The 17749-nt window shown below is 38.3% G+C and overlaps 1 protein-coding gene across 1 annotated transcript in view; it reads right to left on the bottom strand.

The window, feature by feature from the left end:
• Positions 1-10448, bottom strand: part of LOC121388785 (poly [ADP-ribose] polymerase 2-like) — a 36707-nt gene extending 26259 nt beyond the window's left edge. The window contains exon 1 of the mRNA XM_041520282.1: positions 10359-10448. Within this exon, the coding sequence (XP_041376216.1) occupies positions 10359-10377 (19 nt within the window). The 5' untranslated portion in view covers positions 10378-10448. The remainder of the gene's footprint in view (positions 1-10358) is intronic.
• Positions 10449-17749: the final 7301 nt, after the last annotated feature.

The raw sequence follows: 17749 nt of genomic DNA on the forward strand, positions 1-17749 counted from the left end.
TTGAAATTCATTTGCTAAAACCACCAAAAATCGCAGGTAATATTTTTAAGAGAGAGAGAGATGTTTGTACAATTATCTTATCTGCTATTTTACGTGTATTTAGCTCGTACTTCTGTTACATTTTAATTCCATAATGCTCTCAGAGGTCCTAATTTTCCTCACATTACACCCAATCCTCACTTCACCCGTACTCGTTTCCTCTCAGCAGGCTATACTTGTGGTTTGTTCATACCAGGACACATCTCTTTTGACCTGCTACCGTAAAAGAATAACAGCATGCCATGTTTTGCTTCCTATTTAGAGTCCTGTAATTATATTGAAATTGTATAAATATGTGACAAATAGTTTCCAAGTTTTGTTTAATAACATGACTAGCCGATATTGATTTATTAAAGGGAGAGTAACCTCAAACATGAGCCTTATGTGTCAGAAAGATGCATACCCAGACCACCAACACATACAGACACTTTAAAGGGAGAGTAAACTCAAACATGAGCCTTATGTGTTGGAAAGATGCATACCCAGACCAGTGCTAGAGGGGATGATTTTCCGCGATCACGGGAAAAACGGACGAAATTGTGGAATTTAGTAACTGAAACAGAATTTGCAATTTTTTAAAAATAACCTTTAAAAGTTGTATTTCTGGTTCAAGCACCATAATAAATATTTTTAGTAGTTTTAAGATTCAATATTGATAATATACGCATAGTGTTTTGGTATGCGAACTTTCATGGAGTGTACTGTATGCCTAAATATTTTCAGAAGCGTTAATTCTCGGAAGTTACGCTTAACTGTCGTAAGCTTGCAACAAAGCATGTGACTGTTTAACCGTGTCACTTTACATCGTGAAATTTAACTTGAAATATAAAAATAAACATTTACTAATACAATTTTAGAATGTTGATTATATAATCAGATTTCTAGTACGTTCAATTTCGATATTTTTCAATAATACTTATTACGATTCAAAAGCATAGCCAATTTAAACAACGCTTTCGCCAGAAAACATAATTTCGTAAAACTTCGGGCATATTCGTTAATTTGTACGGAAACATTTCACATTTATAGTCCGTCCCACGGGGAACGCCTTTTTTCATGCTACGGAATTTACTACATGTTATTTATTTCTGAACCGATTGTTTTCTAAACTGCACACAAAAATAGCATTTTACTTTTCTCCTCACCAGTTTATTATTGTAACACATGTAGCACGTGCTACAGACCCTGCGGTTCAGGGGGTCCCGCAGTGAGGCATTGTCATCATTGTGTACATTTCCCCCCTCTCCCCGAGGGGGTTGCAAAATATATATCTTGGAAATTGGGCTGTTATTTGTGCTACAGGCTCTGAATATATACTAGTGGAAAAAAGTAACTGTGTAACCTAAAAAATCGGATGAAAATAAAACTGCTCAATATTTTAGCCTGATGTTTTGTACATGTTACCAGTGAACGCACCGCCACACAATAGCTGGGTCAATGCCGTATTTGCACGTGCAGTTTTGCTTCTGGGACATGAACATGTTTTTCCCATTTTTTTCTCCCAAAATGTTACTTTTCAAGTTTTTGTCGACTTTTCAACTGTCGGGTCATTGCATGCCAACCGGGGGTACAGAAAAGCAGGTTATTTCTGTTGAAAATTGTAGCAGAGCAATGCCCAGGCTAAACGAAAATGACCGCCTTCGCGCAATTGGCATGATCCAGGCTGGTATGCGCCATCGCGCTGTCGCTACGCAATTTGGTGTACACATAAACAGTATTCAGGCTTTGTGGAGACGTTATCAACATGTTGGTAATGTCAGAGACCAACAACGTGCGGGCCGTCCACGCGTGACGTCACGACAGCAGGACAACCACATCAGACTCGTGCACCTCAGGAATCGATTCCAAACGGCAAGTCTGACAGCGCGGACCATTCCTGGATTGCGTGCCATTAATCCCAGAACTGTACGGAATCGATTACGTGAACATGGTATCCGTCCGCGACGCCCGGCTGTCCGTTCAGTTTTGCTAAGACGTCATCGTGTAGCACGTTTGGCTTGGTGTAGAAGACACTTGCACTTTAATTGCCGTGACTGGGTGGGTATACTGTTTACGGACGAGTCCAGGTTTCACTTGGACAGCAGTGACGGTCAAGAGTGTATCGTCGTGTTGGAGAACGTTTTAGTGACGCCTGTGTTGTGGAGCGACGTGCATTTGGCAGAGGCAGTGTCATGGTTTGGGGTGGCATCACGTCAACTGGACGAACACCTCTTGTGGTCATCGATGGCAATTTGAACGCTGTTTGCTACCGTGACGACATTATTCAGGCTCACGTCATCCCATTTGTGCAAGGACAGCAACGTCACATCACGCTTCAGCATGACAATGCTAGACCTCACGTCGCCCGGGTGGTAATGGATTTTCTAGCACAGCAGAACATCGATGTGTTGCAGTGGCCTGCGGTCTCACCCAATCTTGCACCAATCGAGCACGTCTGGGATGAGATGCAACGTCGTGTACGTGCACTGCCTAACCAGCCGCTGACGTTGAGAGCGCATGGTCAGACGTTAGTACAGATCTGGAACGGCATTCCCCAGGCATTCTTCAACAATTTGGTAGGCTCTATGAGGCGACGGTGCCAGGCCTGCATCGACGCAAACGGTGGCCATACGCGCTATTAACTTTGTGAACTGGTTTTTTACCCCCCATGTCTTTCATCCCCAATACCGATGAAATGACGGATGCTGTGACATTTTAAATGAATTGACGTTTTGCTTAATTGCCTAATAAATAATGCTATATGATAATTTTATCGTTTTATGTCTTGAAATTATGTTTTTATCAACATGATAACCATACACAGTTACTTTTTTCCACTAGTATATAATTCTAGGCAAATATATATATATATATATATATATTTAAAGTTATAAAATAATGTCGAAACTTTCAACGATCGACAGAACAGTGCTTAGTTTCGGTTCACTACCACTGGCCTATATCCAGATTGACCCGACCTCGTTTGAATATGTAATTTGTGCACACGGCACGCTAGTTAGGTTACAGAGAAACATACATGTGTAATCGAGTGAGTACTAAAATAGTAATTCTCACCTTTTTTTTTTTTATAAAGTTTGTTTCAAAAATTATTTTTAAAGGTATTAAAAAAAATGGAATAGCAAACCAGCTCAGAGCTGGAACAATATAACAAATGTATATAGTTTATAACAATAAAACATGACACTAATTGAACACAAAAATGGAAAAAAAACAGAATTTGCAAAAATCTGAAACGGAATGTGGCAAAATCTGAAAAGGAAAATCATCCCCTCTAGACCACCAACACATACAAACACTTTAAAGGGAGAGTAAACTCAAATATGAGCCTTATGTGTTGGAAAGATGCATACCCGGACAACTAACACATATTGACACTTTAAAGGGAGAGTAAACTCAAACATGAGCCTTATATGTTGGAAAGATGCATACCAGTACCACTAACACATATTGACACTTCAAGAAATGAAAAACGTGTAATTTTAGAGTTAATAAAAAAAATTTGATTATTCTTGCTAACTGGGGGCAGCCATTTTCTTTTGTTTTCTGTGCGTCCGGAATTCTAGCTTGGGGCAACTCTTGAAGAACTCTTGGGGAATGGCCTGCCACTCTGCCATAAGAAGTTGACCCAGATCATGAAGGTTGGCCGGAGGGGCATGGTTATCCCGAACTCTCCTGCCTAATTCGTCCCAGGCGTCTCTATTGGGGGCAAGTCAGGCGAATATGCTGGCCAATCCATCCTGGCGATACCTTGTTGTCTGAGAAAGTCCCGTTACCACCCTGGCGCGGTGGGGTCTGGCATTGTCATCCTGCAGAACTGCCCCGCCGCCAATCTGCTGAAGGCCTGGGAGAACCAACGGCCGGATAATCTCATTCAGATAGCGGATTCCATTCAGATTGCCATCCACCACATAGAGGGGGGTCCTGTGGTGGATAGAGATGCCGCCCCACACCATGACGCTGCCACCACCGAACTGGTGACGTTGTCTAACATTAACGTCAGCGAAGCGCTCCCCAGGACGTCTGTAGACATGAACCCGACCATCGTTGAACTGGAGACTAAACCTGGACTCAGTGAACATCACTCGACCCCACTGAACACGTTGCCACCGCAGATGAAGCGTGCACCAGTGACGTCTGGCCGTTCCGTGACGTGGTAGGAGTGGTGGTCGAACAGCCTGGTGACGGCAGCGTAGATTATTGGCTCTCAGACGATTGCGTATGGTTTGATCACACTCAAGTTCCAGTCGCAGTCCGCAGATTGTTACGTAATTGACGTGCAGTGGTTGCGCGTTGACGTATAGCCATATTGGTGATGTAGCGGTCCTTTCTATTTGTAGTGCTTCGCGGTCTTCCCGAACGTGGACGATTTCGAACAGAATTCGTTGCTTGGTACCGTTGCCACAGTCGGCCAACGACACTCTGACTGACACCAAGTCTCAGAGAAACATTTCTTTGCGTATTGCCATCCTGAAGCCAAGCAATAGCCCTTCCTTGATCTTCGATAGTCAGTTGAAGTCGTACCATTGTCGAATTTGGAGTGTGCACCGTACACGAACGCAAGCTCCAATTATATGGAAATTCAGCATTGGGAACATGGAATACACGTGCAAAGCGTGAAAATGAAGCGCTTTGTGAAAAAGCAAGTTATGGGCACTTAGCAGACCTTTCGCTTTCGCCCTAATTTACGTGCAAATTTAAGCATGTTTTCGCCATTAGAACTAGTCGACAGTGTCAATGACAGTGGATTTTAATTCATTTATGGGTTGCTTAGACCCACTTTCGTCAAAATGGAACAATACCATGCGTGTGACATTATGGTCTAGCTAATATAATTGACATTCAGAAAATAATGTCGAAAATATCGTCTGACCCTTAAATTCTTTTGAGTAGTATACATAGACATATCTAGTATGAAGAAATATTCTTTAAACTCCTCTAGGGCACTGACCTAAATTGAAAAGAAAGATAGAGAAAAAAGAAAAGAATAAAAAGAAAAGAAATAAGAAACGAAAGAAGGAACAGAGTTACTTCGTGCATAATTGCGCATATATGCCAGTATATTCACAGATATACCCACATACATAAATGCATACACATATTTATCATATCACTACTAAGGAATAGCATTGGGCACGTCCATTACATAAATCACATATTTTGAGACATAAGTATGCAAATATTTAGAACATAAGTATGCAAATTACATTATTATGCAAATTATATACCGAAAACGTAGAACTATTTTCACCTGTCAAAATTGTTGACAAACAAACATGGCGTCTTTTGAAGTCAGAGATAGCTTTACTATCGATAAAAAAGGAAGTGCTACAATCAAAGCAACTCTACCTTCCGGTAATTATATAGTTATGATTCAAGCTGAATTGTCACCAGAACGTTTAGTTAGTGCAAACAGGGGATAGGGTAGATCCACGGACATCGAAGCAGACGCCACAATCCGGCAGGCCTAAAAACAAAACTTGTAGATTTGTAGAAGTAGATGATACGATGATTGGTAATGTCATTACAGAAAATGAAAATAAGAATACTGCCAAAAAAAACTCTATACGACATGCGCAATCAATGAGTCCAGACCAATACATGAAATGCCCCCCCCCCCCCCCCCCCCCCCCCCAAAGAACTCGATGTAATTCTGTGCAAGTTTTATATCAGTGTATGAAAAGAAACCGGGGGACATTACGAACCGAACAGTCTTACCTCTTTCTAAAGCAACATCGTAATAAATGTGGCTCAGCCTAAAAGTCCTGTTGTCCCCCTAAAACTACGAAGACTTATTTTCGACAGACTCAGACTGAACTTGATGAAGCCCTTAAATAGGTCAGTGACGTAGATAGGCCTATGTCTGACAATGACGTAGTACTCGGCAAAATGCCGCGAAAAGTTATTTTGAAAAATTTGGCTATTGTCAATTATTTTATTATAATTTCATTGTTTATATATAAAACTGTTAAATTAGTATTAAATTGTTTAAATAGCTACAATATTTGTTTCCGCTTTTAACCTAGTTTCAGAAAGGATAGATAACCTTCAAGGTGTATTGACAAACCGATTATCAGCTGAGTGATTGACATGTACATGTATTCATACGTCATAACAGATTGTTACGTCCGAGCGTTGGGGTTTTGTTTATTAATCATTTAAGTGGAAAATAAACAAAATTGACAGTGATATGATAAATAGAATTCGTCACTCGTATTTTTTAATATGGGAAATATCAACCTCGGCCTGTTAATCTGTATTTGTCGAGGCTCTGCCGAGACAAATACAGGTTAACGAAGCCTCGGTTGATATTTCCCATATTAAAAAATACTCGTGACGAATCCTCTATATATTATACATGTACATATATTCACAGATGTACCCACATCTACCAGAAATATATACGGAAGAAATGAAATTAAAAGTATTATATTTGTTCTAAGATGTAGTCTGAATTTTGTTTTCAAACAAGCTGTTTCCATGTCGAGATTATCTTTAAGTCTCAATAAAATAATGTTTGCCATGTTGCCCATTCATTATTAAATACATCGTATTTACAAGTTTTTAAAAGAATATATATCTTTCAATTTCAAATTTATGTTGCATTATGCCATGCACAGCGTTAATACTTAAACATTTCTTTTGTATTTTCATACTGTATATATAATATTTTATATTAATTATTAACCAGTTTATAAAATCGCTTTTATTATTATTTATCAAACCAAACATTATAATAATTTTATTAAAATGAATTATAGTTCCTGTTCGAGTAAATATCCAATCTGTTACTGCTTCCCATAAAGTGTGTACCTTATCGCAATTGAAAAATAAATGTTGTATTGTTTCAGGAAAATTATTACAGAAGTTACATATATCAGAATCAGTGTAGTTAATCTTGTATAGAAAAGTATTAGTAGCTAATATCTTTTGCAGTAATCTATACTGAAACCAAGGCTAGAATCTTTCACACATCGAAATGGTAAAACTTTACATACTGAAAGTTTAAAATGTCGTACATATCTTTGCACCCTTTTTTACTTTTTAATAATAGTTGCAGTTTTAAAGGGTATATAGGATTTTTCACTGTGTTAAAATGATCGTCTTTTAACTGATCTAATTTATATATAAATGATTTGACAGCATTTATTAATGATGCATAGTTGATAAAATTTGTAGTTATATGGTATTTTTCAACAAACTGGTCATATATTTAAAAAATTCCATTTTCGTCTAATAAATCGTTTATAAAAATAATGTTTTTACCAATATAGGTTTTATACAAAAATGGTTTATGATCTATTAATATTTTACTGTTAAGCCATATATTTGTTCCAAGTATGTCTTCTACATTATTCAGATTTTGTTTTTGCTGTATTTCTGCCCAATTTTCCAGAGTATCTTTCCAAAACATATTTTTCATGTGCAATGTTTTACGAACAATAAAATCATCCCCATATAAGATTAGATCCTTTGTGGATATACCTGTAACTGATTTAAATAGGCTTATCCATTTTGAGTTTTCTTAAAACCATCTTCGAACTCATACACATTTTAAAGCTATAAGAAAGTTATCTATATTTATCATTTTTATACCACCATTTTTGTAGTCTTGTGTTATTAATGTTCGTTTTATCTTTTCTGGTTTATTCTCCCAAATAAATTTTAAAAATAATGTATTCAGATGTTTTATTACTTTTTCGTTTGGGTTTGATAATACCATTAAAAGGTGTGTTAACTTCTGTATTACTAACGCTTTTAGAACCGTGACTCGCCCTAAAACAGTTAATTTTCTCACTGACCATATTTTTATTAACTTTTGCATTTCCAATATTTTAGGGTCATAGTTTAGTTCACCGATATGTTCTAACATGACTGGGAATTTAATTCCAAGTAGTTTAAATTCAATTGCCCCCCCAGTCTAGTTTCCATCTAGTATGGTGAAAAACATCTTTAGAAAACTTTTTACTGCCTATCCAGATAGCGCTTCATTTTGAATAATTTATTTTTAAGCCTGAAGTATGAGCATAATTATCTAGAACTCTTAGCGTACTATGAAGGGACTCTGGTGATCCATCAAGAATAAAACTGGTATCATCCGCATATTGGGATATTAAATATTCTTCACCATCTATAGTTATACCTTTAATTGATGTACAATTTCTAACAAACTAAATGCATTTCAATTTGCATCAATAGAACAAAATGGAGTTATATAATATTTTTGTCTGTTAATAAATCCAAAGAAAAAATGCTTATTATCAGGCCTATTGGTAGGGTACATTGGAAAAACGACCACTCACAATACCCAAGTGATAATTTTCTTTTCTTTGGGACTACGTAATTGGTCAGTTTTGTGATTTTAGATGGGAAAACGTATTTAATCAACGGTTTTAAAGAATTATTTACAGTAATAAAGCAGGACAGCTGATAATGTCCATTATGATTTTAGGCATGGCCGTGCAGTTATATCCCACAATACCCTGTGATCTTCATAATTTAACAGGCACATATTTTTTGTGTTTCCAGACACCTGCCAATCAGGAGTCATAGGTACAGGCCACGGAAAGAAAATACCAATTAACTAAGGGGCCGTCCATAATTTTCAACATTTTCACGAACATACAAACCGTACACGGGGGGTGGGGAGGGGGGGGGGGTGGGTTAAGGGGCCAGCGTACACTTTTTTTTTTAAATGAAAAATGTCGATAAACATTTTTTATTTGGGGATGTACACTTTATGGGGGGGGGATGGAGGGAGGGGTCAAAAGTGTACGGTTTGTACGCTCGTGAAAATTATGGACGGCCCCTAAGAAAACACTTATCATTTTAATACATAATACAGTTATTTTGACTGACAATGGTGGTTTATTTTGTATTGAAAAATAATATATACTTATTGCTGGCTTACTGGGATGGATATTATTACAGAACATTGCGATCGGATGCATCTGGAAAATCTGGTATGTTTTGTTTCTTCAGTTCTAAGACTAATTCCTGATGTGACATGTAATATATATAACTAACCACCGGCTCATCATAGGGCGTATTCACTGGCATGGTACAAAATGGCTGCTTGTGCCCTTTATATGTAACAGCCGTCACATTTAACCGTTTTATTAATTAAATATAAGATTATAGTTGTTCATATTAGTCCAAAAGCCTTATTTAAGCATTCCTTTAATATTCAGCTTTTGGCTGGGCCAATTGCTTTTTATATATATATATATATATATATATATATATATATATATATATATATATATATATATATACAAAGTGGCTATAACATTTAATCTTTGACTAATAAATTCTTCCTTAAATTAACCACATTTTATGATTTTTAAAAGAAAATACTCTACATATATCTAAAACTGGCTAAACCACATTTTGTTGGAGTGTAGGCTAAGCAAAACATTTAAGACTTCCAACAGGTTGGCTACATACATGTACTCTTCAGAAAAGTTTATTTTGTTTATATGTAATTAATTAATCACCAGATATTAAATGGCAAAAAAAAAATTAAAATTCTGAAACAAACACCAATGGGTCTGGACACATGTCAGGGGCCGATCCACAAAATATTTGGCTGGGTAGCCTGACTGAACAAGACCACATGGACCAAATTGTCTTGCCTGAATGGGGGTGGGTGGGGGTTTGGTCACAGTGGCAGTGACACCTTCTTTAAGTTCAGTCAGCGGACATTTCGCCACGGTTCGCGAACTATTTGCTTGATTCTCAAAGTGGCCACTGGCACTTTTTTTTAACGTGAATCGTATAAACCAGTCTAGCGAACGTTATTAGGCCATGAGAATGAAAGTTATAGATTTGCGTCCACCGCCCGCATGCCGTGAAAGGCACTGCAGAACATTTTCATTATTTGCACAAAAAAGGCACTTAATGATCATCACACAAATTCAAGTTCCAAATCGTCAATAGTGGTAATGTCTACGAGGTCCTTCGCGCCAAAACTGCCATCTCCGTCATAAATTCTGAAGTGTAGCCCAGTACTCAGTAGTGCATGCATTGAATCCTCAAGCAGGAAGCAGTATATTCCAAACATTGACGAAAATTGCCGAGCTCTTGATGTGTCGACCTCATTTGGACTTGAATCTACTATGGAAATAATAGATCAATAAAAATAATGAAAAATGAAAAAAAGCATCATGTGTTTTTAAAATTGTTCGGACGCAAATCTATAACTTTCATCTTTTCACGGAGTGTGAACAGCCGCTCTACGTTTGAGAAAACAAAGTACTGACATATTTCAACATTCCAGCTGATTAATATGCAATCCCCGCCCACCACAATAATCGTACTACCTCGAGTGCTCCGTCTCATGGCTAGAAATATACAGATGAAAATCACATGCACTGCCAATTTATAACCACAATTTTACAAGTCCGAACATGAACGCGCGGTTTTTATAAAATTAAAATCATTATCATGACAACAATACGATTTAAAATAAAGATGATATAAATAGTGCGTTATTAATCTTTATTTTCACATTTCAGATACGATTAGATTTTAATACGGTTTACTTTTATTATTTGCAGTGTAAACTTTGTTTGCGAAAGAACCTACACTTTAATTTATACTACATTTGTCTATCGCAACATAATTCATTCCTTATTTTGCAATCCCCACCTATTTACCGCCAAACAGAACGACAACAATGTGACGTCGGGTCATGTGATCTCACTACGACCCAGTTACAGAGTGTGGTATACTTGTTATAGGGGTGTGTGTACTAGTGAGGTACGGTATTGTTGCTTTAAACTATTTTTGGTTTTTCTCTAAGTTATTGCATCGGTGATAGTTGGTTGTCAGAAAGCAGATATATTATCTGTTCCTACAAACCGCTATGCCACGGTTTGGTACGTCCGTATGTAGTTGTCTTGCTGTCACTAGCTGGCAGGCAGCAGGTACGTGCAACGTAGATTAGGGCCCTATTAGGTTTGCACTGATTGGCTTTCAAGGGGTCAAAGTTGAGATAACAAGTTGATTCACAGTCTTGTCCGAATCGAACGTAGATGGTGTGGTTATTACCTTGCACTAACCATGTAAGTAAATTCGTAACAATTTAAGTACATACAGCTATTTGGGTGGGTTTTTTTAATTGTACTGGTATATATTTATTCATTATTATTGTTTGGGTTTTTTACTATAAAAATTATGATAGCCTTATATATATATATATATATATATATATATATATATATTATTATTATTATTATTTTTTTTTTAATATTTTTTTAAAATAAAATAAATGTATAACTCATGCATTATATATGCATATATATATATATATATATATATATATATATATATATATATATATATATATATATGGTATCTAGTCTAAAAAGAATTGACTTAAAGTTAATGCACTACCTCTTTCTATTGAGAAAAGTATTGACTTAATGTGCGCCATGCAGTAATACAGTATCCATCATATTATTTTCACTTGTCAACTCTCTTACCCAGCTTTCTCCTCACCCCGTTTTTCTCACCTTCCTCCTCTCTCTCTCTCTCTCTCTCTCTCTCTCTCTCTCTCTCTCTCTCTCTCTCTCTCTTGGTCTCTTTCTGTGTCTCCACCTAAAAGGCTTCTTTTTTTCTAGTTTTTTGGTGTGTGTGATAGCATGTATGTGTAATAGCCTGTATTGGCCACTTTGAACACTCTATCTCATATTAAGTGCTTCATAATGCTTGGTGTCATATCACATGATTACCACGCAGGCATCAGACGTCAAACAAAATGTGGTCATAACTGGCAGGTTGCTAATCCCATGTGACATTGTTTGTGACCTCTCCAGCTGAAATAACCTGGCGGTAATCATGTATTAGTGTATACATACATGTGTATTATACATGTTACTGTCAAAACTGTGAATTGTCCGATACATGGAGTCAAAAGGATCCTGTGCCCGTCCCCCTGCCTATTTGAAGTGCATTTTTAATGACGTTTTAGGTGAGGGGTTTTTTTACATTTTGTTCTACAATAATTAGCACTAAATAGCCCTGAAAGCACATCTCTGAGCCTATTTGAGGGAGGACGTGTCTTAGTTGTGGTGCACTCGCAGAATTCACGGTCCAATATAGGATTGATCCCCTTGGGTGGGCCCATTGGGCTATTTCTTGTTGGTATACATATGAACGTTGTGGAATGTGTTACCCTGTCTGTGGGATGGTGCTTATAAAAGATCCCTTATAATACTAATGGAAGAGTGTTTCCTCTAAGAATATACATCAAACTTACCAAATGTTTGACCTCCAATAATCAATTATTAATAAATACGAGAGTGGGCGGCATGTAGCTCAGTTAGTAGAGCACTTGCCGTATGGCGCTATGAGATTTGGTCGCAGGATCGAACCTTGGTGGACCCACTTATGATATTTGTTTTAAGTCCCAGCCAGTGTCTCTCTACTGGAAGGGGCAGGACATAGCCTAGTGGTAAAGCACCTGCTCAGTGGTCGGTCGGTCGCAGGATCGAACCTTGGTGGACCAACTTATGATATTTGTTTTAAGTCCCAGCCAGTGTCTCTCTACTGGAAGGGGCAGGACATAGCCTAGTGGTAAAGCACCTGCTCAGTGTGCGGTCGGTCGCAGGATCGATCCCCATCGGTGGGCCCATTGGGCTGTTTCTTGTTCCTGCCAGTGTACCATGACTGGTATATCAAAGGCCGTGGTATGTACTACCCTGTCTGTGGGATGGTGCATATAAAAGATCCCTTGCTGCTAATCGAAAAGAGTAGTCCATGAAGTGGCGACAGCGGGTTTCCTCTCTCAGTATCAGTGTGGTCCTTAACCATATGTCTGATTCCATATAACCGTAAATAAAATGTGTTGAGTGCGTCGTTAAATAAAACCTTTCCTTCTTCCTTCTCCCTACTGGTATATTAAAGACGGGGCTTCAAGATTATGGTAGCCCCACTCCTGTGGCTAGTGATATTCAATGTTGGGATAGTAAATAACAACTATTGCCATGCCCGACCACTTGTGAAAAAAAGTTGTCAAGTGCTGCAGTTTAGTCTATTTTGTAAATATGAACTTCCTGACCCCACTTCCACCCCGACCCAGAAATCTTAGTGTTTTTAAGCTTTATTTTCCTCTTTAGGTGACATATTACGTTATTACTATTAGTAAAAGTGTATTTAAGTACTTGAAGTAAAGTAGAGCTAGTGGATTTTTAATCGTGGCTAGTAAAAAAGAATTTAAATTACTGATCCCATGGTTAGTGGATTTTATAAAAATATGGAAGCCCTGTCAAAGACCTAGGTTTGTGTTATCCCATTTGTGGAGAAATGCATGTAACAGATCCTATGCTGCCAGTGTTCGAGATTAACGATATCCCGGGGATACCAGAATTTAATTTTGGATACCAGACTTCAATAACCCAGTATCCCATTAGGATACCATATAATATTGTGGGGTTTTTTAATCTTGCGTTTTTATTTTTTGCTGAAACAATGAAAGTCGAAAGTTAAGTAACAGTGTTGTCCAAGTTTGTTACGATGTTATTTATGAATTTCATTTAAGTGGGATACTAAATTCTCAGGTGGGATACCAGATTTTGAAATGTTAGTATCCAACTGGGATATGGCTCAATTTTTTTAATCTCGAACACTGGCTGCTAATTAAAAGATCTAGTGGATTTCCTCTGAAGATACGTTAAGATTACCAAATATTTGACATCCAATAGCCAGTGATAAAATTAATTAATGTGATCTAGTGCTTCTAGTGGTGTCATTATTAGGCTAACACTGGAACAAATTTTGGTTAGCCACTTTTGAGAAATGTCGAGTATTTCCTTGAAAGTCATTAAAATGTGGTTAATTTGAGGAATATAGTTCTTACCAAGGTCTAAATGTAGGGGGAGGATATAGCCCAGTGGTAAAGCGTTCACCTGATGCGCAGTTGGTCTAGGATCGATCCCCGTCGGTGAGCCCATTGGGCTAGTTCTCATTCCAACCAGTGCATCACAACTGGCATATCAAATGGGGTATGTGCTATGCTGTCTGTGGGATGGTCCATATAAAATATCACTTGCTTCTTATGGAAAAATGTAGCGGGTATCCTCTTTAAGATTATATGTCAAAATTACCAAATGTTTGACATTCAATAGCTACAGATTAATAAACGAATGTGCTCTAGTGGTGTCATTGAACAAAAAAAAAGTCTAAATTTTGTATAACAATTAGCAACTGACTAATTTGGCAATGTATAGGGTGGGCCCTGCATTAAACAATTTAACAAACTTTATTTTTGATATACGGTACATACATGTGACATTTTAGGGCCAATTAAATTTCACAAATAACCTGTAACAGTCTGCTCTTAAGTTACTGTTTAACCATGAACATTCCTCTGATTAAATTGCCACCCCTTTCCAAAATCACAGACCTGTCCTCACAGGTATACATTTCACCCATTATATCTGTATACTTCTCAGTTTCACACAGGCAGTGATTGTGCAGCCTTTGATCAGTAGAAATACAGGTCTTCAGTCATGTTGGGACACCTTTCAGAGAGGTCATTCAATATACCAGCTATATTGTTTTGTGTGTGTGTCGGGGGTGGGTGGGGGGTATGTGTTTTCCTAACACAGATAATGCTGATGACCTTGTCAGAGTTCTTGCATGTGCTGCAGGCTGATACAGATAGCAGATATAGCGGGGTTGCGTTTCCCTGTAGGAACAATATCCAATGTTTGGGTACACACACTGTGCACAGAGCTCTGTAGGTGCAACACTAGACCAGACATATAAACACTGTATGTATTGTGTTGTGTGTAGGTATACACAGACTATTAACACAGAGACTAGTATGTAATGTGGGTCAATGTATTCTGTGTCTCTTCGGGTGGATTGAGTGGCTGAAGACTAACAATGTGTAATATATAATGTCTCATTTGACAAGTTTCTGGTTCGAACACCAGCAGCAGATATTGGAGTTAAAATCAGTTTTGAGTCTGTTTGATATTCTGGAGTTTTAAGTCTGTGTGATATTCTGGAGTTATAGACTTCTAAGTATGTTTACTATAGCTGTTAGCCTGTTACTAACTTACTTGTAGTTAATTTAGAGTTATAGACCAGTTTTCAATCACTAATACTGGGAGTTACAAGTATGTTTACAGTTGCCGTTACTGTTATAAATTTGTTAAAAAGCACTGATATTCATTATTATTATATAAAATTTAGTAAAATATCTTAAAATATTAGTGAAATAAAAGTGTTATCAGCCACTCAGTGACGATAACACATTTTAGAGTGAAATTTCACTATTTCACTCTAAAATGTGTTATCGTCACTGTAGAAAGTGTTATCTTCACTGTAAGACAGCTGGAACTATTTTGCTGCTGGCATTTTAAAAATAAAGGTAAATTGCCAAAAGTTATATAATAAATAGAAAATTTCATGTTTTTTGTCAAATATGTGATTTATATCTCATCTCGATTCATGAGATATGATTGCAAACTTCACTCAATGAGATATAAATCATATTTAACAAAAAACGTGAAATATCCTCTATATATTTGGAGTAATAAATTTGTTTCTAATCAATACTTCAAGTTAAGAGTCTGTTTACAATCTCTGATAAATGAATTGAGTTGTATATTTGTTTTAGGCCTGGAAAATTGTGTGTTTCTGGGAATTGCTAAATAATTTAGGTACAGTAGGTCGACTTAAATTTGTTTATATATATATATATACTCTTCAAAAGAAGAAACGCAAAACCACATTGTCGTAACATTTGGAGAATTGATTTAATTATTGAATGGTGAGTCCGATAATTACCAAATGTTGCAGGATTGTTCACAATTCACTCTAGTCCATTGTGAATAAGTGATAGGACACACCACCAAGGTCAAGGTCATCTGGAGTCAATACCGGGTGTGGCCTCCGCGTGTGTTGACAACTGCCTGGCACCGCCTGCCCATTGAAGCAACCAGAGTACGGATGACATCCCGGGGGATGGTGGCCCACTCGGCCTGCAAGGCTGCTGCCAGCTCGGGCAGGGTCTGGGGCTGTGGTTGTCGCTGTCGGAGGCGTCGGTCCAACTCGTCCCATAGATGCTCAATTGGGTTCAAATCCGGTGATATCGATGGCCAAGGAAGGACATTAATGTTGTTGTTCTGTAGGAAAGCCGTTGTGAGACGTGCTGTGTGAGGCCTGGCGTTGTCATGTTGGAACACTGCGTTGGCGTTGGCCATAACTGGAACGATGTGTGGCCGGAGGATCTGGTCAATGTAGCCCTGTGCATTCAGGTTGCCCTGCACGTGGACCAGGTCAGTTCTGCCAGTGTGTGAGATGGCTGCCCACACCATGACACTACCCCCGCCGAATCTGTCCACTTCCTGCACGCAGTTTGCCGCATAACGTTCACCACGACGCCTATACACGCGACATCTTCCATCATGACGTCGGAGCAGAAATCGGGACTCGTCACTGAACCACACCTGTCTCCATCGCAGTTGAGGCCATTGTCGATGAATCTGGCACCACTGCAGTCGGAGTCGACGGTGTTGTGGTGTTAAGATGACACCTCGAACTGGACGTCTGGCACGAATTCCTACCTCACGTAGGCGGTTCCGTACGGTCTGGTCGGATATCCTGCGCAAACCTGGTATTGCTGCGGCTGTGGAGGTGGCAGTAGTCAATCGTTCCCGAAGGTGGCGTACCCGGATGTAGCGGTCCTGCCCGGGGGTAGTGACCCGTGGTCGACCGGATCTAGGGAGGTCACGTGTTGATCCATGTTGCTGGTAACGGTCCCACAGTCTGGAGATGGTGTTTGGGGACACATGGAATGCCCTGGCAACGGCCGTTCTGGATTCGCCTGCGTCTAGTCGGCCGATGGCATTGTTTCTCTGCGGTTCACTGAGACGTGGCATGTCCTGGATTGTCAAGTGTCGGCCAGATACAGAGACCAGGCAAGCGAACACCCTGCACTTTTATACTGTCGGTGTTCATGTTGCACGTGCAGACAAAGCACGTGCAGTGGTGACATGGTTTGCACGTGGCTGCGTTTTTGCGAATATTCACATTTTGGAACTTTATTGTACAGTAGCTGCGTTTTATCGAATGTAACCGTGGGAATGTGTTTGGGACATGCAATGACCTTATATTCACAAAGCATGAACCGGTAGGAAACATAAAATCGGAGTTATAACCCATTTGTACCCTTTTGCGTTTCTTTTTTTGAAGAGTATATATATATATATATATAACTTGAATGTACATATACAATGAAACGTGTCTAATCTGGACACCCTCAGGACCAAGTAAAAAATCCCTTAAGGGGTATCTGGTTTAGAGAAGTTCTTTTCTATATAATTATTTTAAAAGTTTTGATGAAATTCTGGTATATAGACGGTCGGATTTTGAAGGGTTTCACTATATATTCTGTACATATCATGATTTTTTAATTTTATTTAAAATTTGTATTTGTTTATTTTTTAGAAGACTTTGCTGAAAAATGTTGAGTAACATGAAGACAGAAACAACTTGAGGAAAACACAGAGAACAAATAAAAACATGGTAACATGAAGACAGAACCAACTTGAGGAAAACACAGAGAACAAATAAAAACATGGAAGACAACTTGTCCATTATCTCTACATGTGGTTTGTGATGTCCATCAATATCGGCTGTTAATATATCGAAAACCAGCCAACCCCATCTGATACTGCCACACAGGGAAACAGTGGCC

The sequence above is a fragment of the Gigantopelta aegis genome, chromosome 14 (genome assembly GCF_016097555.1).
Source record: "Gigantopelta aegis isolate Gae_Host chromosome 14, Gae_host_genome, whole genome shotgun sequence".
Classification (NCBI taxonomy): Eukaryota; Metazoa; Mollusca; class Gastropoda; order Neomphalida; family Peltospiridae; genus Gigantopelta; species Gigantopelta aegis.